Source organism: Polypterus senegalus, chromosome 11 (genome assembly GCF_016835505.1).
Source record: "Polypterus senegalus isolate Bchr_013 chromosome 11, ASM1683550v1, whole genome shotgun sequence".
Taxonomy (NCBI): domain Eukaryota; kingdom Metazoa; phylum Chordata; class Cladistia; order Polypteriformes; family Polypteridae; genus Polypterus; species Polypterus senegalus.
In genome coordinates, this window is record NC_053164.1 from 23,406,655 (window position 1) to 23,431,716 (window position 25,062).

At 40.9% G+C, this 25,062-nt stretch overlaps 1 protein-coding gene across 1 annotated transcript in view; it reads right to left on the reverse strand.

Moving 5' to 3' along the window:
• Positions 1 to 25,062, reverse strand: part of esrrd (estrogen-related receptor delta) — an 83,750-nt gene that overhangs the window by 40,327 nt on the left and 18,361 nt on the right. The window contains exons 3-4 of the mRNA XM_039770107.1: positions 13,013 to 13,129; positions 10,271 to 10,381 (exon numbers count right to left, since the gene is read on the reverse strand). Coding sequence (XP_039626041.1) covers positions 10,271 to 10,381; positions 13,013 to 13,129 — 228 coding nt within the window. The remainder of the gene's footprint in view (positions 1 to 10,270; positions 10,382 to 13,012; positions 13,130 to 25,062) is intronic.

A 25,062-nucleotide genomic window follows, 5' to 3' on the forward strand; every position in this document is an offset into this window, starting at 1 on the left:
TAAAAATTCTTAAATTCACGTGTAACGGAATGACATCCCAGAAGTGAATGTTCGGGAGACAAGCGGTTGGGACTGAAAGGACTTGTGGGTCGGGCCTTGACTTCACCCGGGGAGTCGGAGTCGGGCACCACTCGCCTGAGAGGAGGAGAGAAAAGGACTGTGTGGTGTGATGATACACAGCGATCAATAAATACTTGTTTTGTAGAGTTGTGTGTGGAGTTGTGACCTGTAGGAGGCATCATTGAGCCCCAAAACTCCAGACACAACTCTGGGTTCAAAACAAGTGCACCTTTAGCAGGCTTCTTTTTGCACTGCACAAATTGCTTATCTCCATCTCTCTTCCACTCATGCCAGGCTGGTGTTGTCCATCTACTCGTCACTTTATTTCTCCTTTTACAATTCCTTGTGTAACCTGGTCAGGTTTCAAAATGAAAATATAACTGTTTTTTTTTTTTGATGTGAATAAAGTTTATTGAAAGAATTGGGACACCAGTTGTGGGGGTTGGGTAAAGTTGAGTATATAAATGGGTCGCCTGATTAAAGAAGGGAGACCGCCATTGTAAGATAGCTAAACAGCAGATGTGATATAGTTCGGAGAGCTGAAACCAGGAAAAGAAAAGTATAGTTTCAGGCAAACCGCCGAAACAAGAAGAAAGAAAGAAAGAAAAGAGTTTGTTACCAGAAAGAGTCGTAGTTTCAGGTAAACCGCCGAAACAAGACGTAAAGAAAGATTTGCAGAAAGAAGAGTTGTAGTTGAAGCAAAATGCTGAAACAAGACAGAGAGAGGAGCTGTTGAGGCAAGACGCCGAAGCCAGATGGAAAGAACGAAAGAGAAACGAGAGTCGCAGTTGAGGCAGCACACCGAAACAAGACGTAAAGAAGAGAAAAGAGAGGCGCTGTTGAGGCAAAACGCTAAAACAAGACAGAAAGAGAAAAGAGGGGCGCTGTTTGAGACAAAACGCAGAAGAAAGACGGAAAGACAGATAGAGGAACTAACGTAAGCACACGGCTAAAACATCAAAGGGAAAACCGGCAGGCCGGACGAAAATGCAGAAATGGCGATCAGTGAGTAAAGAGGGTGTTTGAGAAAGAGGGAGACGGAAGCATAAAGGATGTACCAGAGTATAATGAGGAAGATATCAAACAAGGTCGGTCTTTATTTTATTTTGTTTGTGTAAAGCTGCTTGAATGAACGTTCAAGTGAAGGGGCCAGTTTTTGTTTTGTTTGTGTGGCCACTACGCACCCGAGCTACGGCTGGGGTCCCCAACGGAGCGAGTAACATTTACTGACTACGTGAATAAGTCCTGGGTGAGCTCACCAGTAGTTTCGGACACATAATATATGTATTGTATAGATGTAAATAATTTAGCCTTTGTTTTATGTATTGTATGCATGTATATATATATTTGTAAATACTTTAAGTTTTGGGAAAACTGTTTATGTTCAAATTAAGTAAAGAGTTTGGTTTTATAACATATCTGAGTAACAGCGCTTGGATTGGGCATTACCAAGTTTAAAGTGGACTATAGTGAACCTGCCAACAATATAGGTGGCGACACCGTTATAAAGAGCTCAGGCCTTTGCCTACCGATGAAGGATTGGTGGTGCAAGGGGGTTACACTTGTATTAGGAATTTGTTAGTTTTCACATACTCCCTGGGGTTAGAGCGCAGGGTCAGCCATTGTACAGCGAGTGCACGTTAAGGGCCTTGCTCAAGGGCCCATCAGAGTAGGATCCCTTTTGGCTGTAACGGGGATTTGAACTGGCAACCTTCTGGATACCAGCACAGATCCTTAGCCGCAGAGTCACCACCACTTTTGTCTTTTGGCTTCCCAGCTGGGCATGTGATTCTCGTCCATTGCTGCTGTTGCTCTTCCCTTCTGCACAACTCATTATGTTGGTCCCCCCAGCTACGTAAGGGCAGGTAACCCTTCTCGGCTGGGACACTTTGTGAAAGTTAGTGGGTTAAAGTTGTGCATTGACAACGTTAACCAAGCAGATTTGTTTTAACCACACAGGGAAGTCTTCACATGAGACTTTGGGAATCTGCAGTCTTCTTAACTGAAGCGAATGAAGATCTTAAGAAAAGATGATTGTGCCTATTAACGGTTTGCACCCTCAAAAGTGAAAACAGGGCTCTGCAAAGTGGTCTAAATTAATTACAAATATGAAGCATGGCATAACTGGTATCATTAGTGTCCATGTCCTTTAACATGACCGCCCTAAATGATCACCGGTGCAGCCCGTGAGTATTAGTAGTCACAGAATTAGTTCAACGGAGGTCATCATTGAATGTATGGCAAATGCACCTGAATGTGGGTGGTCCAGCTTGTGGCGAATCAGTATGGTGGTCTAACCCACACGATGAAGTCAAAAGAACACTCGAGCAACCCCATCAGAAGCATAAGTCAGGGGATGGAGACAAGAGAATACCCAAGTCACTGGATATCCCTTGGAGTCAGTTCAACGAGTCATTAAGGAATGGGAAGAGTATGGCAGAATCGCAGAGCAGGCCATCCACAAAAACTGAATAAGTGAAGAAAAGTGTGAGAGGGACCACCAAGAGACCTCTGAGAACTCCGAAGGAGTTGCAAGCCACAATGACTAAGACTGGTGAGACTCGCAGACAACAACTGTGACTTCGCCAAGTTTTCAGGTTGCTTTATTTAGTCATGCTTACACAAGAAAACATGAAATTTGCCTTCTCAGTTGCATCTAATAACAAGACAGAGAGAAATGAAGCAAAACAAATAGAGACAAGAGAGGTTAAGGTAAGGCAGTTTGATAAATGCATATCCTAACTACAGGGTCATGGGGGTCTGCTGGAGACAATCTCAGCCAACAAAGGGCACAAGGCAGGAAACAAACCCCACCACAGGGTGCACACACACACACACACCAAGCACACACTAGGGACAATATAGAATCGCCAATGCAACTAAACTGCATGTCTTTGGAAGGAAACCGGAGCACCCAGAGGAATCCCACGCGGACACGGGGAGAACATGCAAACTCCACGCAGGGAGGACCCGGGAAGCGAACCCAGGTGTCCTAACTGTGAGGCAGCAGCGCTACCCACTGCGCTACCAATAAATGCAAATTTACACAAAAAAGATTACAGGATAGGCATCAAACCTTAATCATTTTCTCCGATCTTCCCTAATAAAATGTCGTATGGCACTAGGAAGAAAGGAATTTCTAGAGCGATGTGTGTGGGTTTTCAAAGCAATTCTCCTTGCTGATTTACTGAAGTTAAATAAAGAGAAAACTGAAATCTTAGTGATTAGCAGTAATGGATACAATGAGGCTATTAGAAATAAACTGGATACTTTAGGATTAAAAGTCAACACGGAGGTAAAAAGCTTAGGGGTGATTGTTGACTGTAATCTGAATTTTAAATCACATATTAATCAGATCATTAGGACAGCATTTTTTCACTTAAGAAACAAAAGTAAAAAGTTAGACCTCTTATATCACTGAAAGATGCTGAGAAATTAGTTCACGTTTGTTTCAGTCGACTAGATTACTGTAACGCACTCCTCTCAGGACTACCCAAAAAAGACATCAATCATTTACAACGAGTGCAGAATGGAGCTGCTAGAATCCTAACTAGGAAAAGAAAATCCAAACACATTTCTCCAGTTTTAATGTCACTACACTGGTTATCTGTGTCACTCAGGATTGACTTCAAAATTCTGCTTATGGTTTATAAAGCCTTAAATAATCTCGCTCCATCTTATATATCGGAATGTCTGACACCTTATATTCCAAATTGTAACCTCAGATCCTCAAATGAGTGTCTCCTTAGAATTCCAAGAACAAAACTTAAAAGAAGTAGTGAGGCGGGCGGCCTTCTGCTGTTATGCACCTAAAATCTGGAATAGCCTGCCAATAGGAATTCGCCAGGCTGATACAGTAGAGCACTTTAAAACACTGCTGAAAACACATTACTGTAACATGGCCTTTCTATAACTTCAATTTAACTTAATTTAACTTAATCCTGATACTCTGTATGTTCAATTCATCATAATAACTATTCATAGTGGCTCTAAAATCCGTACTGACCCCAACTCTCTTTTCTGTTTCTTTTTCCGGTTTCTTTGTGGTGGTGACCTGCGCCACCTCCACCTATTCAAAGCTTCATGATGCTCCAACAATGATAAGTTGTATTTTTGAGGATAGGCAAGTTGTATTTTTGAGGATTAATTTTAATATGGAACAAACACAGTGCTATCAGTCAATCCAAAATGTTAATAAACCTGAAACCTGAATGTTTCACAACGGAAATGTGAGTGTGAACATCATCAGGGGAATACATATGTGCACAATTATTAGGCAACTATTAGTGTGCAGATTTATTATGCAACTAAAGGAAAAATGAAAATTTTCCCATCTCACTTGTTTATTTTCATCTGTTATAGTGAGAATAATAAACAAACACCTCAAAATTTACAAATAAACATCTCTGACATTTCAAAAAATCAATCAATCAATCAATGACCAATATAGCCACCCTTCTTTCCAATAACAGTCATAAGCCTTTCCATTCATGGAGTCTGTCAGTTTCTTGATCTGTTGACGATCAGCTTTTGTGGAGCAGTGACTACAGCCTCCCAGACACTCTTCAGAGAGGTGTATTGTTTTTCTCCCCGTAAATCTAGCGTTTAAGAAGTGCCCACAAGTTCTCGATAGGGTTTAGGTCAGATGAGGAAGGGGCCATGTCATTATTCCTTCATCTTTAAGGCCTTTACTGGCTGGCCACGCAGTGGAGAACTTCGATGCAAGTGATGGAGCATTGGCCTGCATAAAAATCATGGTCTTTTCCTGTATCACTGTTTGAAGAAAGTGTCTTGAAAAACTGGCAGTAGGTTTGGGAGTTGATTTTGAGTTCATCTTCAATGCAAAAGGTCCAACTAGCTCATCTTTAAAAATACCAGCTCATACCAGTACCCCACCTCCACGTTGGAGTGGAGCTCTGTGCCATTACTGATCCACAGGTCCATCCATCTGGTCCATCAAGAGTCACTCTCATCTCATCGGTCCATAAAACCTTTGAAAAAATCTGTCTTCAGATATTTCTTGGCCCAGTTTTGGCGTTTCAACTTATGTTTCTTGTTCAGTGGTGGTTGGGTTTCAGCCCTCCTTACCTTGGCCATGTCTTTGAGCACTGAACACCTTGTACTTCTGGGCACTCCAGGTAGGTTGCAGCTCTGGAATATGAAAGTACTGGAGGATAATGGGTTCCTGGTAGCTTCACGTTTGATTCTTCTCAAATCTTTGGCAGCTAATTTGCGTCTTTTGTTCTCAACACGTTTCTTGCGACCCTGTTGACTATTTGCAACAAAATGTTTGATGGTTCTGTGATCACACACCAATATCTTAGCAATTCCAAAAGTGCTGCATCCCTCTGAAAGACTTTTTACAATTTTTGACTTTTCAGAGTCAGTTAAATCTCTTTTTGGCCCATTTTGCCTGAGGAAAACTAGCTGCCTAATAATTCTGCACACCTTGATATAGGGTGTTGATCTCCTTAGGCCACACCCTCCCTCATTACACAAATACACTTCACCTGGCGTGCTTAAATCCAATAAGCATTCAAGTTAATACAGCTTGGAGTTGGAATATACGCATTAAAAATGATGATATGGTCAAAATACTCACTTGCCTAATAATTGTGCACACAGTATAGTTCACGCGTTTGTTTTCAGTCGACTAGATTACTGTAACGCACTCCTCTCAGGACTACCCAAAAAGATATAAATCACTTTCAACAAGTGCAGAATGCAGCTGCTAGAATCCTAACTAGGAAAGAAAATCTGAACACATCTCTCCAGTTTTGATGTCACTACACTGGTTACCTGTGTCATTCAGGGGACTGGGCAGTCTAATGGTCTGGAATCCCTACAGATTTATTTTGTTTTCTTATTGTGTCTTTTATTTTTCTATTCTTTATTATGTAAAGCACTTTGAGCTACTGTTTGTATGAAATGTGCTATATAAATAAATGTTGTTGTTGATTTACTGAAGTTAAGTTCTACATGTAATGGATGTCATTCGTCAGTTGAGATGATTTCTAGTTTCTTTAGCATTGTCCTCTGATGCACACTTGCCAGATCATCTCCATGAGCCCCAATAACGTTAGCTGCATGCTTAGTAATCAGCTGGAGCCTTTTTAAATTTTGGTTTGTTAGACCACTAAACGAGGCAATTAAACTGAAAATGATAACAGACAGCATCAGACTGCCATAAAAGTAGTGATGGGAAGTCCGGCTCTTTTGGCTTGGCTCCCTTGGAAGGGCCGGCTCTTAAGACTCCCAAAAGTCTCTTCATTTAGTATCACTCGGAGCCTTCTATTTTAGCCTAATTAAGCAATTACGAATGTTTTGTGTGTTGGTAAGCAAATTTTTATTAAGTGTTTTCATAAAAGCCTTATTTTTATGCATTTTCTTTTCCGTTACAAAAAGGAAATGCAAAATTACTATTGTTTAACATTTTCATCAAACCTTTAAATGAACAACTGAACGCAACCACAGCAAACAAATCAAATAACTAAAGGTCAAAGTCTTAACATTATGATGCTTTAGATAAAAGTCTTTAGTGCAGGTTGCCATTCAAAATACCAGATGCCTCAGCTTGGATGGGCCGACGCGCTTGCTTTTAAATCCGGCATCTCGTCTCTGTGTGCCTGGCCTGTACCACTACACTCGCTGCCTTCGGAGAGTCTGTCCCCCTTCCTTCTTTCACATAATGGTATGATCCTAGTCAAAATAAAGTCCCGCCCCTGCCTGCATGGATTTTCAGCCGAACTGAAACGGAGCAGGAGCGGCGGCTGAAGATTCGGCTCTCCTCGATTACATTTTTCTCCCCGACGGGAGTTTCCTCTTCTCGATCGCTAAAAAGAATCGGATCTTAGAGCCGGCTCGTTTGCGAACGGCACATCACTAGATAAAAGCACAACATGAGGTCGTTGTCTGCTTTAAATAGTTTTGAGTTTACGGAGGAGAAATAAAAGCTGATTGCATTTAGAGAATATTTTTTTGTATTTGCATTCCAGTTAAGATTGTTATCGAAGTTAGTTCCTAAGTATTTATATTCATTTACTATTTCTACCTGCACCCCCAAAACAACAATCGGTGAACATGCAGATTTCTGTCGCTTGAAATCAAATATAATTTATTTGGTCTTTTTAGCATTCAGAGCGAGAAAGTTTTTATTACACCAGTTTACCATACAGTCCATTTGATTTAGTAGTGGCTTTCTTCCTCCCCAGATATGCGTCCTATGAACCCGGTGTCATCCGCATATTTGATAATGGAGCGTTGTTCTGTCATTGTTCTGCTCGGGTCAATTGTGTACAGAGCAATGGTGATAAGACACACCCCTGCGGACTGTCAGTGTTTGAATGAATGACTTTTGAAAATGCGTCCTGCACCTTGACTGTTTGTCAACGATTTAAAAGAAACTCCTGAATCCATAATGTGAAACTATTCGGTTTCCCAATAAGTATCTGAGGCTGGATGGTATTGAATGCTGAAGACAAATCCAGAAATAGTGCTCTGGCATATGTACCAGGTTGAACAAGAAAAGTATAGATTTGATGTAAGATAACAAGCAGAACATCTTCAACACTTCTGGTTGCGCAGTAAGCAAATTGGTGGTTATCTTGAAAAGACTTTGTCACCAGTCACAGCTTGAAGAGACTGAAGCAAAGAGAAAATCAAAATGAACATGACATCTCAGCTAGAGTTTACCAAAAGGCACATGGGACACTCTGAAGTCAACTGGAAGAAGGTTCTATGATGTGATGGGACCAGGATTGGACTCTTTGGTCATCAAACTAAATGCCATGTTTGACATCAGTCTGCAAGACACCTGCACTTTGGGAGACGATGTTTTCCAGCAAGTCAATATCTTCAAGTATAAAGCCAAAGCCACAAAGGAATGGCTTAGTAACAACAATGTGGATGTCCTGGACAGGGCCAGTGCCACCATTAAGGTGATTTTGGCATTCACATAAGGCGCAGATCATAAGTGGGGGAAACCCAGTCACACTGGTTAGTTACCAAATAGCCAGTTGCTGCACTAATAATCTTGGCCTTGGGGGCAAAATAACCTGCACTGGCACTGGACCTGGAGTGGCAGAATCAGAGTGCAATTGAGAATTTGTATCTGGACTTGATAAACAATATTCATTCACAATCAACCTGACAGAGCCTGGGCAGTTATGGGAATTGTGGCAGAATCCAGATGTGCAAAGCTGATCCACAGAGACCTGTGCACACGGACTCAGAGCTGTCATGGCTGCCACCTTCTAAATAGAACTAAACTAGAAGGGGGGTGAAATCATACGCGATCAATTAGTTGGTGTAATTAATTTAAACCACTTTACAGACATCGTTTTTCACGTTCTCACGTAATCTTTTATTTTATAGGCACTGTACATGACATACATGATAAGTACATTCAAGCTATCAGCTAAATAGATCATTCACATAGAGTGCATGTTGACTCATTTTTATTTTTTTAACATTTTATCATGTAAGAGATAATTAATCAGCAACATTTGTATTTAGGTTGTCAAAGATGACAGTTACTATTTGTGTGGCCAGTTTGCTTTTGCTAAATTTTTACACCTTGAAGAATGAAAGAATATGAAATTTTGATTATATTAACAAATTTATATCTACAGTCAATTATGATTTAGCATACAGTAAATATCAAAGAGCCTCCTTATCCAGTCATTATTCAAGGAGTGAATGTAGAGGTGTAGAGTACTTGGGGGTCCACATTAATGTCAGATTGCTCTGAACTCAGAACACAGAGGAGCAATAGAAGAAATGGCAGATCCGGCTCTTTCTCCTTAGGAGTCTGCATTCCTTTAATGTGGACAGTGACATCCTTCAGATGTTCTATATCTCTGTGATGGCCAGTGCTGGGTTGGTAACATCACTTCAAGAGAGCCCCACCAAATTAACAAGGTTATTAAAAGGGCAAGATCAGTTATGGGACACACTGGAGGTCATAGCAAAGGAGAGGATTAAAACAAACCTTAGTGCCACTATGAACAACGCTGCACATCCCCTCTCTGACACACCAATACTGAGGACTTTCAGCTAACAAATTATTTAGCAGAAGTGAGTCACGAAATGCAACTGGGGTCCTTTATACCAACAGCAGGACAGCTGCATAATGCCTCACTAGGACTGGGACTGCAAAGTGAGAAGTTTTCTTTCTTTTGTATTTTCTTGCTTTATTGTCATTCTGGTGTGTGTTAAGACCAAAGTTTATGTGTATGTATATTTATTTATTTGAAGCGCTTCTGTAAAAAAACAAATTTTAACCTGGGGACAAATAAAGTTTGTTCTGTCTGTCTGTCTATCTATCTATGGTATATACTCACAAATAAGTTGGGTCTTGAAACCTGATAAATCGATTATAAAATCAGACCCCAACTTATATGCCCGTTCAAAATTGCGACACTTAAATTTTTTTTTTTTACATTTTCTTGCCTCCTCCAATCTCACATCAGTTTCTCAGATGCATTGTATTTTGTTGCAGCAGCGCAGTTACCAATTTCTTTTGCTACTTCATCAATGTTTAATTTTAACTTTTAAACCAGCTTCATATTCTCTTCTGATCGAACACTCCACCGTAGATAAGGGATGCTCGTACGATAAAGATGTATGAGGGCGTGAGATACAAAAAACACAGATCAGTGCAAACGTTGCTTCGAAATAGTTTGGATATTACCGTGTGGTCGCATAGGCACAATACACAGAAATAAAAAAGGCTGTGTGCTCCGTGGTTACTCTCTCAGGTGGGTGTTAGCATATCGTAATCTCTTGGACCGATAGTGTGAGTTTTCCGCATTTGACTTATACGACCAACATTATAAAATACCAGAAATTATACGATAAAATCAAGTCCTGACTTATCTGCGGGAGAACTTAAACCTGAGTATATACGATATCTATCTATCTATCTATCTATCTATCTATCTATCTATCTATCTATCTATCTATCTATCTATCTATCTATCACATAGTGCCTTTCCCATCTATCTATCTATCTATCTATCTATCTATCTATCTATCTATCTATCTATCTATCTATCTATCTATCTATCTATCTATCTATCACATAGTGCCCTTTCCCATCTATCTATCTATCTATCTATCTATCTATCTATCTATCTATCTATCTATCTAATAGAGTATATATGAGACCCTCTGACTCGACTCCCACCACATCTAAGCCATTCCCTGTTACCTGATGACGTCTTAGGTTGTGTACATGGTGTGCTCAGGATTGATGCAGACCCAGCGTCGATCCGCCTTCTGTACTTTTGCCGACCTCCTCTCACTCGGTCCATTCGGACTCCTGAAGAAAAAAATGGTCATTTCATTAAAGCTGAGAAATAATTAGAAGCACTTTCAGCCTGTCCGCCCATAGCTGTTCTAAAGTTTTTTTTTTATCTTTGCTTAGGTTAGTTCAGGGGAAACCCTGGCACTAAATATAGGGAAGTTCTGACCTTGGATGTGCTACATATACTTGTAGTCGATTTTAATGCTAATTACTCATCAAGCCTTTTAGGAATAACATTGGCCAATGCCGATACTGGACTTAAATGTAACAGGTGGAATTATGAAGCTTTCAGAATTTTAAAGAAATGGCTTATGTATCCGTTTGGACCAATTTCTGTGTCACACAGCCTACCTTAGGCTGCTTAGGGTATAAAATGAATGTATGACCTCGGCCAGCTGGTCGCCCACCCTCCACTGGGCACCACTAATACAGTCGTCAGTAAAAGTCTCCAAGTCCTCCTTGTTTCCTCCAGGACCCCAAGTGACTGCAGAACAGAGCGTTTTGAGCAGATGTGGGACGCTTCTCATCCAGTCTGAAAAAACCTGAAATGATCTGTCAGGATGAATGGCTTCAACTGCCCAAATTCTGGTGTGGTAAACTTGTAGAGACGTACCCAAGAAGACTCAAAGCCATAATTGCTGCCCAAGGGGCTTCTACAAAGTACTGAATTAAGGGGCTGAATACTTATATGAATGATAAATTTTAGTTTTTGATTTTTAATATATTTGTAACCCTTTCTGAAAACATGTTGTCATTATGGGTTATTAACTGTAGACTGATGGGAAATCATGGAAAAAGCATCCATTTATACTTAAATCTACCAAAATTAAAATGTGTGGAAAGCGAAGAGGTGTAAATACTTCCTGAATTCACTGTAAATCAGCAGCAGCTGTCAAATCAATGAACTTTAAGGGTGGGCTTCAGCCCAAAACAGAGCGCACTCCCACATTTAAGGCCCGGCCAACTGACAGCTGCCAAAGTGTTTTGTCTTGGAATCTCACTGTTGTCTCTCCTAGTCTGGACATTTGGACTGTGGTTACTGCTGGTGGTCAGAGCTTCTTGGTTACAAAGACCCTCAGAAGAAACTCCTTTACAGCAGGAGCTAAAAAGGTGAACTCCTTCGGTGCTTGTCATAGAAAAGGGAGCTTTTCACAAATGGCCACCAGTGGTTACCACAGTACAAATGTCTGGACTGCGATTTCAATGTGGTGCAACTCTGCAACCAAACACCTGTTAACTTAAGACACTTATGTCTGAAATGTGAGATAATAACTAAGTCACCTAGAGAATAAATCAAACTTTATGTCTAGAGAACCTGTGGGACTGTAATGAACCAAAATAGATGAACATCCTATGTCATATATATCTGCTTGATTTATAGAGTGGAGACCACCACAATAAAAACTGATTGTTGCATCCAATTTATTACTAGCCGTCCCCTGCAGCCCCATGTAGTATTGAGACAGGACAGTGAGGAGCGCCCTGCCCGGCTCCCCACTCCTGACGTCACGCTTCCCCCTACCCTGCAGCCTCTGTCTTGGATTAGCGCAAATATATCACTTCTGCAAGCGGACTATGATTCTTAGCACGGTGAGAGAAGTCGCAAAATCAACCGGAATGTTCAAGCAAATTATAGAAAAATCCATTAAGCAGTTCTCTCGTTCGCTAGCTAAGGGAAGATAAGGAATGCCCTGAGGCTAGCGTGTAAGTGAGGAGGGTGGGGTGGTGGGCCTCACACCCCCCTCCCCTCGGTCCGCTGCATCTCTCTTTGATTTGCACAAATAAGCGACCTATGATATATAGTGCAATGAGAGAAGTCGCAAAATCTACTGGAATGTTCAAGCAAATTATGGAAAAGAAATAATCTGAATCCGTTAAGTAGTTCTCTCGTGAAAAGCGGACAGACAGGCAGACAGACAGACATTGCATTTTATATATATACTTTATAGAGATGATATCATCATCTTGTCTGGAAGAAAACTCTTTGTCCAGGATATGTATGAGAAAGTGAGGACTCGGGTTAAATGCAGTGTTAGGGTAACAGACAAGATCCCAGTTAGAGGAGGTCTGCACCAGGGATCTTCTTAAAGTCCTCACTTCCTTGATATGGTTATAGATGTGCTGAGTTGTGGGATAAACGATCAATCCCCTGGTGCCTGCTGATTGCTAATGACATTGTGTTGTGTAACACCAGACAAGAGGAAGTGGAAAGGAAGTTGGAAGAATGGAGAAGGGCTTTAGAAGATAGAGGGTTGAAGATAAATAGAAAGAAGAAGACAGAATACATGACGCTTAATGATGATTAGGATTTCAAAGTTAACCTGTAGGGAGAGTAAGGGAAAAGAGTGGAGAAGTTTAAGTATCTAGGATCAGTGGTGGCACATGGTGGAAACTAGAGGCAGAGAAAACCCATGGAGTGCAGCGTGGATGAAAAAATTGAAGAAGGTATCAGGAGTATTACAGCAAAGGTGTAGGGTAAGGTTTTGAAGACAGTGGTAAGATCAGCAAAGATGTAGGTGGCCGAGACATGAGCAGTGAAGGGAGAACAGGAGATAGATAGATAGATAGATAGATAGATAGATAGATAGATAGATAGATAGATAGATAGAAACCCTTGTTTTGCTGTGATAAAGAATATTCTCTCACCTTCTTTCATCATCCCAACTTGCAGGCACTTTCGGAAGCGACACGCTTGACATGACTTCCTCCTTCGTTTGGTAATTTCACATTCATTCACCACTGGGCAGCTGTACTCAATGTTACCTGACACAGAAGAAGAAAAAGAAAAAGAAGATGAAGAAAGATGTCAGAAGAAAAAGAATTCCACACAAGTCTATTCTTTATGTCTTTATTTCCATACGCAGCTTCCAGACATGAGAAGGTTCAGGGTGCTGGACAAAGGAAAGTGATGGCATTATGCTCATTGGTCAGACGTGCACATAGGAATTTCATTGCACTGTGTGCATGTGACAAGAAATCTGAAACAAACTAGTGACTCTGCATATTTTATGAAAGTAAAACGTTAATATTTTTTGAAAAAAGCCAACACTGATGTCCACCTGCATGTCATTACCAAGTGCGACAGAGACAGAATGAAACAGCAAGTCAGTGTATGGAGAAAGAGAATGAATGATGAAGACATTAGGAATTTTAACTGCTTATTGATGGTAGACATTTATTCAAGCCCATTTTATGATAAGGCAGTTACAACTTAAAATTTTAATGTGACTTGTAGCAATTAACAAATCAAGTTTGAATTAATCAACTATGTATCATCTTTATAACATTATTGAGTACCATCACCGGTGCTGTCTCCTACTATAAAGAGAACTTCAGTAATGTCATTCAACTCCAATGCCCACCAGGCCCTACTGCAGATACTTTCCATGGTCCCAGGATTCAATTACTCAACAAGACTTCCATATTATGAATGTGGGATTAAACATCTATTGGTGAAAACACACTAAAAAGGAAATTTAAAGAAGCAGCATAACTCCAACCCAGCAAGGAGTGAGTGAGTGAAAAAGATAGATAGATACTGTATATACTCGCGTATAAGTCAAGTCTTGAAACCCGAAAGAAATGATCATAAAATCAGACCCCAACTTATATGCCCGTTCAAAATTGCGACACTTAATTTTTTTTTTTTACATCTTCTTGCCTCCTCCAATCTCACATCAGTTTCTCAGATGCATTGTATTTTGTTGCAGCAGTGCAGTTACCAATTTCTTTTGCTACTTCATCGATGTTTAACTTCAGACCAGCTTCATATTCTATTCTGATCGAATGCTTCATCATAGATAAGGGTTGCTCGTACGATAAACGTATATGAGGGTGTGAGATACAAAAAACACAAATCTGTGCAAACGTTGCTTCAGAATAGTTTGGGTATTACCGTGTGGTCATGTAGGCACGATACATAGAAAACAAAAAGGGCAGTGTGCTCAGTGGTTACCCTCTCAGGTGGGTGTTAGCATATCATAATCCCTTGTACCAATAGCGTGAATTTTCCACATTCAAGTTATACAACTGACATTAAATACCGGAAGTTATACGGTAAAATCAAGTCCCGACTTATCTGTGGGAGAACAGACATACAGACAGACAGACAGATAGATAGATAGATAGATAGATAGATAGATAGATAGATAGATAGATAGATAGATAGATAGATAAGGAGGTGGGCTTGCAGTAATTATCAGAGCAAACTTAAATATTGAACGAATCCCAATTGGCTGTCCATTGTCTTTTGAGTGCCTGGCTCTTAAACTAATTAGGGAAACAGGTCCTGTCTCACTCATTGTTCTTTATTGTCCCCCAAAATACAATGCATCCTTCTTATCTGATCTGATTGAACTTTTAACCCACCTAAGCTCTTACTCTCAGAGAATTATCCTTCTCGGTGATTTCAACATCCATATTGACATTACTACATCTAAACTGAGAAATGAATTCCTATCCTTACTGGAGTGTTTTGACTTGACACAACATGTTGATTTTCCCACCCACTCTGGTGGTCATATACTGGATCTGACCTGCACTTCTGGACTATCTGTTGCCAATATTTACAGCACTGATTTGGGACTCTCTGACCATAAAGCATTATTTTTTACTGTCTCACTGCCTTTCCCTCCTCTTACCTGTAAATGACAAATTTCTTACAGAAACCTTAAAAATATCTGTCCCTCTATCCTTTCTGGATCCATTTCTGATCTTTTACTGTCTGCACCTATTCCGTCAACACTAGATAGTCTTGTTGACCACTATAACTCAGCTCTTCATTCAGTATTAGATAAAACAGCTCCTTTAAAACATAAGGAGGTTTCCTTTAAACGTTCAGCTCCTTGGTATAACTCAGAATTGCGATCTATGAAAGCAGCTGGCTGACGCCTTGAGAGAATGTCACGTAAGACTGGCCTCACCGTGCACATCCAGGCTTTCTCTGACCACCAAAGAGCTTACAGAGAAGCACTAACTGCTGCTAAGAACACCCACTATGGCAGAATAATAGAAAGTGGCCACGATAACCCAAGGGTTTTGTTTTCTGTACTTAATAATCTACTCCAACCCACATCTGTCCCAACTACCTCCTCTACTGAAGTCTGTGAGGAATTCCTCCACTTTTTCCGTAACAAAATTAAAGATCTAAATAATTCAACTAACATAAATACATCATCTGTTTTCCCACTCAATCCAGCTCCTTCTCTAAGTTCTCACCAGTCACATCTGCGTTTGTTAATAACCTGCTTTGTAAGATGAGGCCGACTACTTGTGTACTGAACCCCATCCCCAGCACACTACCTAAATCCTGCCTTCATACCATAATCCCAACTGTTAGAACAATAAACTCATCCCTTGACACTGGCTCTGTGCCGCTCACTTTTAAAATCGCTTCTGTAACCCCAATGTTAAAGTCTGGTCTTGATGCTGACAATCTTAACAATTTTCAGCCTATTTCCCACCTCACCAATCACTTAACCTCTAATAACTTGATGGAACCCTTTCAGTCTGGTTTTAGGGTGTGGCACAGCTGTGAAACTGCTCTGCTACGGGTAACCAATGATTTGCTTATGGCAGCAGACTCTGGGCAAACCAGCCTATTAATTCTATTAGACCTCAGTTCAGCATTTGACACTCAGGTCAGACATGACATTCTACTGTCTAGAATGGAGAACATGCTGGGTATCTCTGGCACTGCCCTCCAGTGGTTCAAGTCCTATCTGACTGATAGGCAAGAGTTTGTTAGTCTTGGCAACAGCAGGTCCAGCTCAGTGCCAGTCACACAAGGAGTTCCTCAGGGTTCTGTCCTCGGCCCTCTTCTCTTCTGTATTTATATGCTTCCCCTTGGCTGTATTATCAGTAGCTATGGACTGGGCTATCATTTTTATGCTGATGATACTCGTCTACTTCATTGTTAAAAGTAGAACTTCATCAGAGCTTTCTCAGCTCACAACCTGCCTTAGTGAAATTAAAACCTGAATGGAGCAGAACTCGTTAAAATTACAGTGCATCCGGAAAGTATTCACAGCGCATCACTTTTTCCACATTTTGTTATGTTACAGCCTTATTCCAAAATGGATTAAATTCATTTTTTTCCTCAGAATTCTACACACAACATCCCATATAGACAACATGAAAAAAGTTTACTGGAGGTTTTTGCTAATTTGTTAAAAATAAAAAAACTGAGAAAGCACATGTACATAAGTATTCACAGCTTTTGCCATGAAGCTCCAAATTGAGCTCAGGTGCATCCTGTTTCCACTGATCATCCTTGAGATGTTTCTGCAGCTTAATTGGAGTCCACCTGTGGTAAATTCAGTTGATTGGACATGATTTGGAAAGGCACACACCTGTCTATAGAAGGTCCCACAGTTGACAGTTCATGTCAGAGCACAAACCAAGCATGAAGTCAAAGGAATTGTCTCGAGGCACAAATCTGGGGAAGGTTACAGAAAAATTTCTGCTGCTTTGAAGGTCCCAATGAGCACAGTGGCCTCCATCATCCGTAAGTAGAAGAAGTTCAAAACCACCAGGACTCTTCCTAGAGCTGGCCGGCCATCTAAACTGAGCGATCAGGGGAGAAGGGCCTTAGTCAGGGAGGTGACCAAGAACCCGATGGTCACTCTGTCAGAGCTCCAGAGGTCCTCTGTAGAGAGAGGAGAACCTTCCAGAAGGACAACCATCTCTGCAGCAATACACCAGTCAGGCCTGTATGGTAGAGTGGCCAGACAGAAGACACTCTTAGTAAAAGGCACATGGCAGCCACCTGGAGTTTGCCAAAAGGCACCTGAAGGACTCTCAGACCATGAGAAACAAAATTCTCTGGTCTGATGAGACAAAGATTGAACTCTTTGGTGTGAATGCCAGGCATCACGTTTGGAGGAAACCAGGCACCGCTCATCACCAGGCCAATACCATCCCTACAGTGAAGCATGGTGGTGGCAGCATCATGCTGTGGGGATGTTTTTCAGTGGCAGGAACTGGGAGACTAGTCAGGATAAAGGGAAATATGACTGCAGCAATGTACAGAGACATCCTGGATGAAAACCTGCTCCAGAGCTCTTGACCTCAGACTGGGGCGACGGTTCATCTTTCAGCAGGACAACGACCCTAAGCACACAGCCAAGATATCAAAGGAGTGGCTTCAGGACAACTCTGTGAATGTCCTTGAGTTGCCCAGCCAGAGCCCAGACTTGAATCCGATTGAACATCTCTGGAGAGATCTTAAAATGGCTGTGCACCGACGCTTCCCATCCAACCTGATGGAGCTTGAGAGGTGCTGCAAAGAGGAATGGCCGAAACTGGCCAAGGATAGGTGTGCCAAGCTTGTGGCATCATATTCAAAAGACTTGAGGCTGTAATTGCTGCCAAAGGTGCATCGACAAAGTATTGAGCAAAGGCTGTGAATACTTATGTACATGTGATTTTTTATTTTTAATAAATTTGCAAAAACCTCCAGTAAACTTTATTCACGTTGTCATTATGGGGAATTGTGTGTAGAATTCTGAGGAAAAAAATGAATTTAATCCATTTTCGAATAAGGCTGCAACATAACAAAATGTGGAAAAAGTGATGCGCTGTGAATACTTTCCGGATGCACTGTAAATTGCAACAAAACTGAACTCCTGCAAATTGGGACTAAAGTGCATCTTAATAAAATGAGCTCCTTCATAGTCCATCTTGGCGATGATCTCATCAGACCTGCCTCTACTGCAAAGAATCTTGGTGTCATTTTTGATTCCTTCCATTCTTATTCCACCCACATAAATCACATTAAGAAAATTTCTTACTTTCACCTCCATAACATATCCCGTGTTTGCTCCTTCCTCTCCTTTTCTAATGCTGAGAAACTTGTCCATTCTTTTATCACATCGCGCATCGATTATTGTAACTCGCTGCTGGCAGGTGCGCCTTCTAATCTTATATCACAGCTTCAGCTTATTCAAAACTCGGCTGCAAGAGTCCTTACTCGAACCAGCAGCAGCGAGCACATCACACCCATCTTGCTCCGTCTTCACTGGCTCCCTGTGTCTTACAGAATCGAATATAAAATCCTACTAATAACCTACAAAGCCTTAAATAACCTCACGCCAAACTACATCAGTGACCTTCCCCATCACTATGTGCCTGCCCGCTCACTAAGGTCCTCTGATTCCTGCAATCATGTTGTGCCCCACACTAATCTACACTCCATGGGTGACAGCAGGGCCTTCAGCTGTATAGCGAGCGCTCAGACTCTTGAATGACCTACCGAAATTAATCAGGTCAGCTGACTCCATGAATTCTTTTAAAAAACAACTCAAAACTCATCTGTTCAGAAAGACTTTTAGCTCTGCTTGACTTTATTACCCTTCTCTCAGTTTACCTCTCTGTCAAGATGCTCATGTAACCTGTGTGTGTGTGTGTGTGTGTGTGCAGACCATCAATTCTGTTGTCTGTTAGGCTTTACTCTGAATTTACTGTCTTAATCTTCTTTATTTATTTATTTGGTTTGTACAATGCTATATACTGTATACCCTGCCGTTCGTTCTTATATTCTGTAAGTGCCTTGAGCATGAGAAAGGCGCCATATAAATAAATGTATTATTATTATTATTATTATTATTACTTTATATGTCCCCAAGGGAAATGTTTACTTCAATTGTAGAATGCAATCAGACACAAAAAGAACAAATTTGCAACTCATGAGAACAGAAACACGGATACAGAGGTAGTGGAGATGACTAGCATTTCAGTCAGCACAGGTAAAAGACTAAACATTTAAAATATAAAAATATCTGAAATAGCATAATCCACCCAAATTCAGAATGCTCCTAGAAAGTGTAATGATTTACTTCATAAGGCAGAAATAAATAATAATAACAATTAAAATGGGGCCTTCAATTTATATGTTACTCTAGGCTGACCCGCCTTTTAAGGCGACCAACTTTTAAGTTGACCACTTCTTAAGGCAATTCAATATGTAGATCAATTTGATATTTTATACAAACTTATTAATTTGGTTATATTGCATTTGAGCGCTATTACTTTAATGCTCGTAGTTTCTGTTATTTTTGTGATGAAATTGAAACTTTTTTCTATATTGAGGTTGCCCTTTGAACCCCTGATATTTACTACGCGGTGAGGCATTTGTACTCCATCAACATTAATTTTTTCCAGAGACATAATTTTGTCTATTTTTCCAGAAAAGCAAGGGAACGATGGGAGCACCAGAACTCTGATCACATCATGTCGCTTCATACCGCAAGCTGCAAGTAGTAAGTCTGTGATAAGCGGAATACCGCTACACTGTCCACTCACAGGACGGAAAGACAATCCCGGCCACTTTTATATAGTAAGAAAGAAGAAGAAGATATCGCACAGTCTGGAGTAGAAAATCATCTTTTACCTGGAAAAACAAAACTACAAATCCCAACGTGCATTGCAAAATGGACAGGGCGTGTGTGAAACTCCGCGCCTGCGTAGCACTCACGGGACGGAAGGACAATCCCGACCACTTTTATATAGAAGGATAGCAGTCTACAGAGGGCTAGTTACCCCAGTAAAGTATCAAAAATAAAAAATAACCTTGGATTTATAATTACTGACCTTGAAATAGCCTAAAATAATATCCCACAAGCTTATGTTCAACCTTTGACATTTTTAACCTCCTGGGAGTTGCTCTTAGTAAATAATTAAATTTCAAAATATGATCTTATTCCTTTATCACCAACCTTGAAATAGCCTAAACTGACACCCCACATGCACAAATTAGCAATTTTTTCGAAGTTGTGTGAAAAAGAGTAACTTTTGACCCCTCATATCCAATGAGGGTGTGAACCCCTGGGGTCAGATAATGTGGCATGCACTTCCGAGCAATTTTTGCCTGAAGACACGTGTTGGTTTACTTTTTATCATAAGGGTGTAATTTCCTGAGCACAATATGATACCAAAAGGGCCTAAAAATGAGGGCTTTCTGTTCAAATGGGCCAAAAAAAAGGGGAAAACTGCACAAAGCTGCATGACTAGACATCAAGATGAGTCCAAGAGTCTATCATATGTGGAGGTTTTCTCATCCCAATGAGTCAGGAGGTGCCAGACAAAAAAAGTTGAAGTGATTTCAAAGCAGTCAAAAGTAATTCTTATTAACACAAAGAATATTTGAAATTTAGCTCATTTGGGCAAATATGTAAGCCAGCTGTGTAGAGATTATTAAATGCCTCTGCCATGTTCACCCTTACATTTCTTTTTCATCATCACCATGCAGGTGCTCTGATAGAGCAAAAAAGCTGTCAGCGATCTTCACTTATAAATTTCTTTGATTATGTGAGTATGTGTGTCGTATTTCTAAAAAAACACACCATGATGAGAATGAGAGGCATAAAGAGAACCGATGGTAACGGATTACACGCTTCACGTATTGGCAGAGAAGAACACGAGTAAACACGGAAGTGTGAATGAGGCTTTGGGCAGCAGTCTTCCTTAATCCCACTCCCCCCCTTTAAAACTGGTCTTTAGTGAGCCAGTCATTTTGCAAATTATAAAATGGCCTGGGAAACTTATTTTAGTGTCAGTTTTGTGCAATTATATGTGAATCGAAACGTGTCTGTTTCACTCAGCCCTCTCCTGTTGTAATAGATCATGCTGGGAAAAACTGATACAGATAACAATTCCAAGGATCAAATTATGATTTTACTAGAATCACTGGGAGGCATGGGGGCTCACTGGTAGCAGTGCCGCCTTGCAGTAAGGACACCAGGGTTCATGTCCCGGGTTCTCCCTGCGTGGACCTTGCATGTTCTCCCTGTGTCTGGATGGGTTTCCTCCCACAGTGAAAAGGAATGCAGCTTCGATGAATTGATGATGTTAAACTGCCCGTGTGTGTGTGTGTGTGTGTGTGTGTGTTTGCCCTGGCACCCCACCCAGCGTTTGTTCCTGCCTTGCACCCTATGCTAGCCAGGATAGGCTCCAGCAGACCCCCGTGACTCTGTTCAGGACTAAGTGGGTTAGAAAATGACTGACTTTTTTTTTTGTGAAAAAAATGGCTTATTATTAGCCTGCAGTTAAAACTATAATAATTTGATAAATAAGTAAAACAAAACTGGCAGAACTGTTGAGGTATGATTTAAAGTTTTAGACATCAAGTTATTAATGACAGCAAAACTATGTATTTAATGTTATGATTTATCCCACCTGGACTCAATGGCATGAGGCACATTGAGCTTTCACACAGAAATCCATACAGCTCTCCACCAAACCCGGGCTATTGAGCAATTTTGTGTGGCCATTTGCAGAACCCCCACTCTTGCCCCCAATTCCAGCCAAAATTTGGATTCTCAGCACAAAAGCCAGTAATAGATTATTGATTAGATCCTTCCTGACTGTTAGGCCTAAGGCAGACTAAATCAGTGGCTGGGACCTTCTGTCAGGGTTGGGGGTTGTTGATAACAACAGGCCCCATTTCAATCAATTTCTCCAAATATAGTAAATATACTTTCCAAAAATTAGACTTTAAGTGCAGAGCAAATAAACAAGAACATTTGGAATGGAAAGCAGAAGATAATTCTTCTTGTTATGTCAGTAAGGAATTTCAGCATGTAGAGCAAACTTGAAATAAGCCAAAGTCAGTCAGTCAGTCAGTCAGTGTGTAACCTGCTCAGCTGAGGCCTATGCCAGCAAGCACAGGGCACAAGGCAGGAGCAAACCCTGGATAGGGTGCCAGTCCATCACAGGGCAATAAGCTGAAGTGATACAGAAATTCAATAAATACAACGCTGTACCCCTATAAGACTGAACTCGGACATTGCATCAGAGCATCCAGGCCTGTTTGTTCCACATACTGTAATGTGGAAGGCGGTGTGGCGTATTAATTAAGGCTTTGGACTTCAAATCTCACTACTGACACTCTGTGAACGTGAGCGAGTCACTTTAACTACCTGTTCTGAATTGGGGAAAAATAAAAAGTAACGTATCCAATTACATCTCTAGATATTATAAGTTGCCTTGAATAAAGACATCAGTCTAATAACAATAATAATGTGGAACAAAACTTTGACATAATTTACATTTACTGCTTTGGCTGATATCTTTATCCTAGGTGACATCATTTAACATATTATTGGTTCAATTTCTTTTGTTTTTTCCCCCAATTGGTGTACAGGCAGGTCAGGTGACTTGATCAGGGTCACACAATAGCAGGATTTGAACCCACAACCTCAGGGTCTGAAGTCCAAAGCCTTAACCATGACGCCGTACTGCCTGCTGAACGCTTGACATTCTTGTGATTGCATTTCTGTTGTTTTCTGCAATTGGAGCCAAGGTAGATGAAGTGACTTGCTCAGTGGCAGTAGCAGGATTTGGGCCTACAACCGCAAGGTCTTAACCACTGGACCACACAGCCTAGGGTATTGTGCTCACTAGTCTGAAGATGGCTATTTGTCATAATTAATGTCATGCATGAATCTGATATGGGAAGTTGTGTTATTAAGTGAAGCATTTTTAATACATTTTTAAAAATACTGTGACTGTCCTTATGGCTTAAAATGTGGTCAACGGGTGAAAATGTAAAACTTACTGGAAATGTCCACTTTGAAGCGGCGCATTTTTCAGTTTTAGAAAACAAGACATTCATTGTTCTGAGGTAAGTTTACGGCAACCAATGGCAATTGAAACTAATGCATTTTATAAATGGCACTATATTTGCAGGGATAATAACAGATTCCTGTTAGCAACTGTGATGGACGGCTGGCAGCTCAGCCCGGCCGGGATGCCCCTAGAATGGAAGGATGGGGGAAGGCAGTTACTTGCCAATATTGCTTCCTCCAAAACGCTAGATGGCAGTTCCCCTGGAGTGCTGTGGTACCCCAGATTCCCGCAGGGCACTATGGGAAATGGAGTTCGGACACACAGCCCTGCTGGGTGCCGTGGGTGCCACCAGGAGGAGCTGTCAAAGGACCTGGGGACATATTCTTTCCTTATAGTTTGGCTGAAGAAAATCGGTGTTCTTTATTCGACCCGGAAGTGCCAGCCAGTCACGTGGTCGGAAGGACAGAAGCACTTCCGCGTCAAGGACTAGTTAAAGGACTGCTGTGAACCCAGCAAGCGAGCCCGAGTCGGGAGGAGTGCGACAGAGCTTGCTGGGAGGTGTGGAGGAGAATATTGTATTGAATGATTATTGGTTTATTTGTGTATGGTGGCTGTAGTGTTTAAAGGGTACTTTGAAGAAGAAAAAATAAGTAAAAGATCTTCTTTGTGCTTTTACCCTGTGTCCACATATCTGTCTGTTGGGTTTAAAGGGGCAACAGTGACCCCTAACGTCCACACAGCATAGAGTTTCCTTGTAAATCAGGAAGTAATAGCCGCATATGTCTGGAGTTGTTTGGTGTGACACTGTCGTTTAGCCAGAATGCTCCAGAAAGTGTGAGAAAAAAAATGCGAGTGTTCAGAATTTTCATCGACCTCTTTATAATAATCCTGATATCCTGAAGTTATGGCTTTGTAGCCCTTTGTCTTATGCTTTCTGATTGATGGTCACAAATCTCTGTAACAATTAAGGTACTTCAAAACTGTCTCTGTTACTCTTTTACTCTTGTGTAACAAGAGCTTAGCAAACAGTTCATTGGGTCTTCATAACACTTTCAAAGCATCAGTGAAGTGTTTTTCCGTCTCTGCACTGTGACCTACTAGTAGAATGTCACTTTGGATTGCTCTGAGGAGGCTTAACTGAGACTCATTTCTCTTTAAATATACATACTAGCCGTCCCCTGTGGCTTCGCTCATATAGTAGTGAAACAGGACAGTTAGGAGGGCCAAGCCGGCTCCCCACTCCTGACATCATGCTTCCCTTTCCATTCGGTTTGAAGTCTCTGTCACCATTTTAGGTCATGCATTGCAATTCAACTGATTAAGTTTGAAGTAAACCTGGAAAAACTGAGATGTTCTAAAACTACTGATTGGTAGTGTGTGTGTATATAATATACTAGCTGTTCCCTGTGCCTCTGCCTGTGTAGTAGTGAAACAGAACAAACTGTAAAAAATCAATAAACAAACAGATATCCCTAGCTAAGTGGAGGCAAGGTACGCTCCAAAATTCAGAGGTAGACCGACTCCCCACTCCTGACATCACGCTTCCCCCTCCCGTCGGTCCGCAGCCTCTGTCTTGGATTAGCGCGAATATATCGCTGCGAGCGAACTATGATTCTTCGTGTGATGAGAGAAGTCGCAAAATCAATTGGCGCACTATTCAGTTTAATAAAATACTTAAAAGGAAACTGAAGAGAAATAACTAAATCGGGAGTGGTCTCCTTTCTCATATACTTAGATACGGGGATGGATATTTGAAGAGTAAATTGCAAGACAATGATTATATTTTTATATTATGTACATTAAAGAACCATCAACAATAAATCAAATCAAATTAATAATATATCGAACAATTATTATAAAAGTAAAGTTGAATAAATCGGACTCTGCAGCTGCATGAATAAAAGGTAAAGTACCTCTTCCAGTCAACTGAAACAGCCCAAAAGTTAATAGAAATCTATGTTTTGTACCTAATACTTGTATGCAAAATTTGGTTGAAAGTGAAAGTGTACTCTAGTTATCGTGTTTACACACAAACACACACGCACGCACACACACAGACATGATTCCAAAAATGTATTTTCGGACTCAGGGATGTCTAAAACGTTGAGATTCATCAAAATCTCGACATCCAA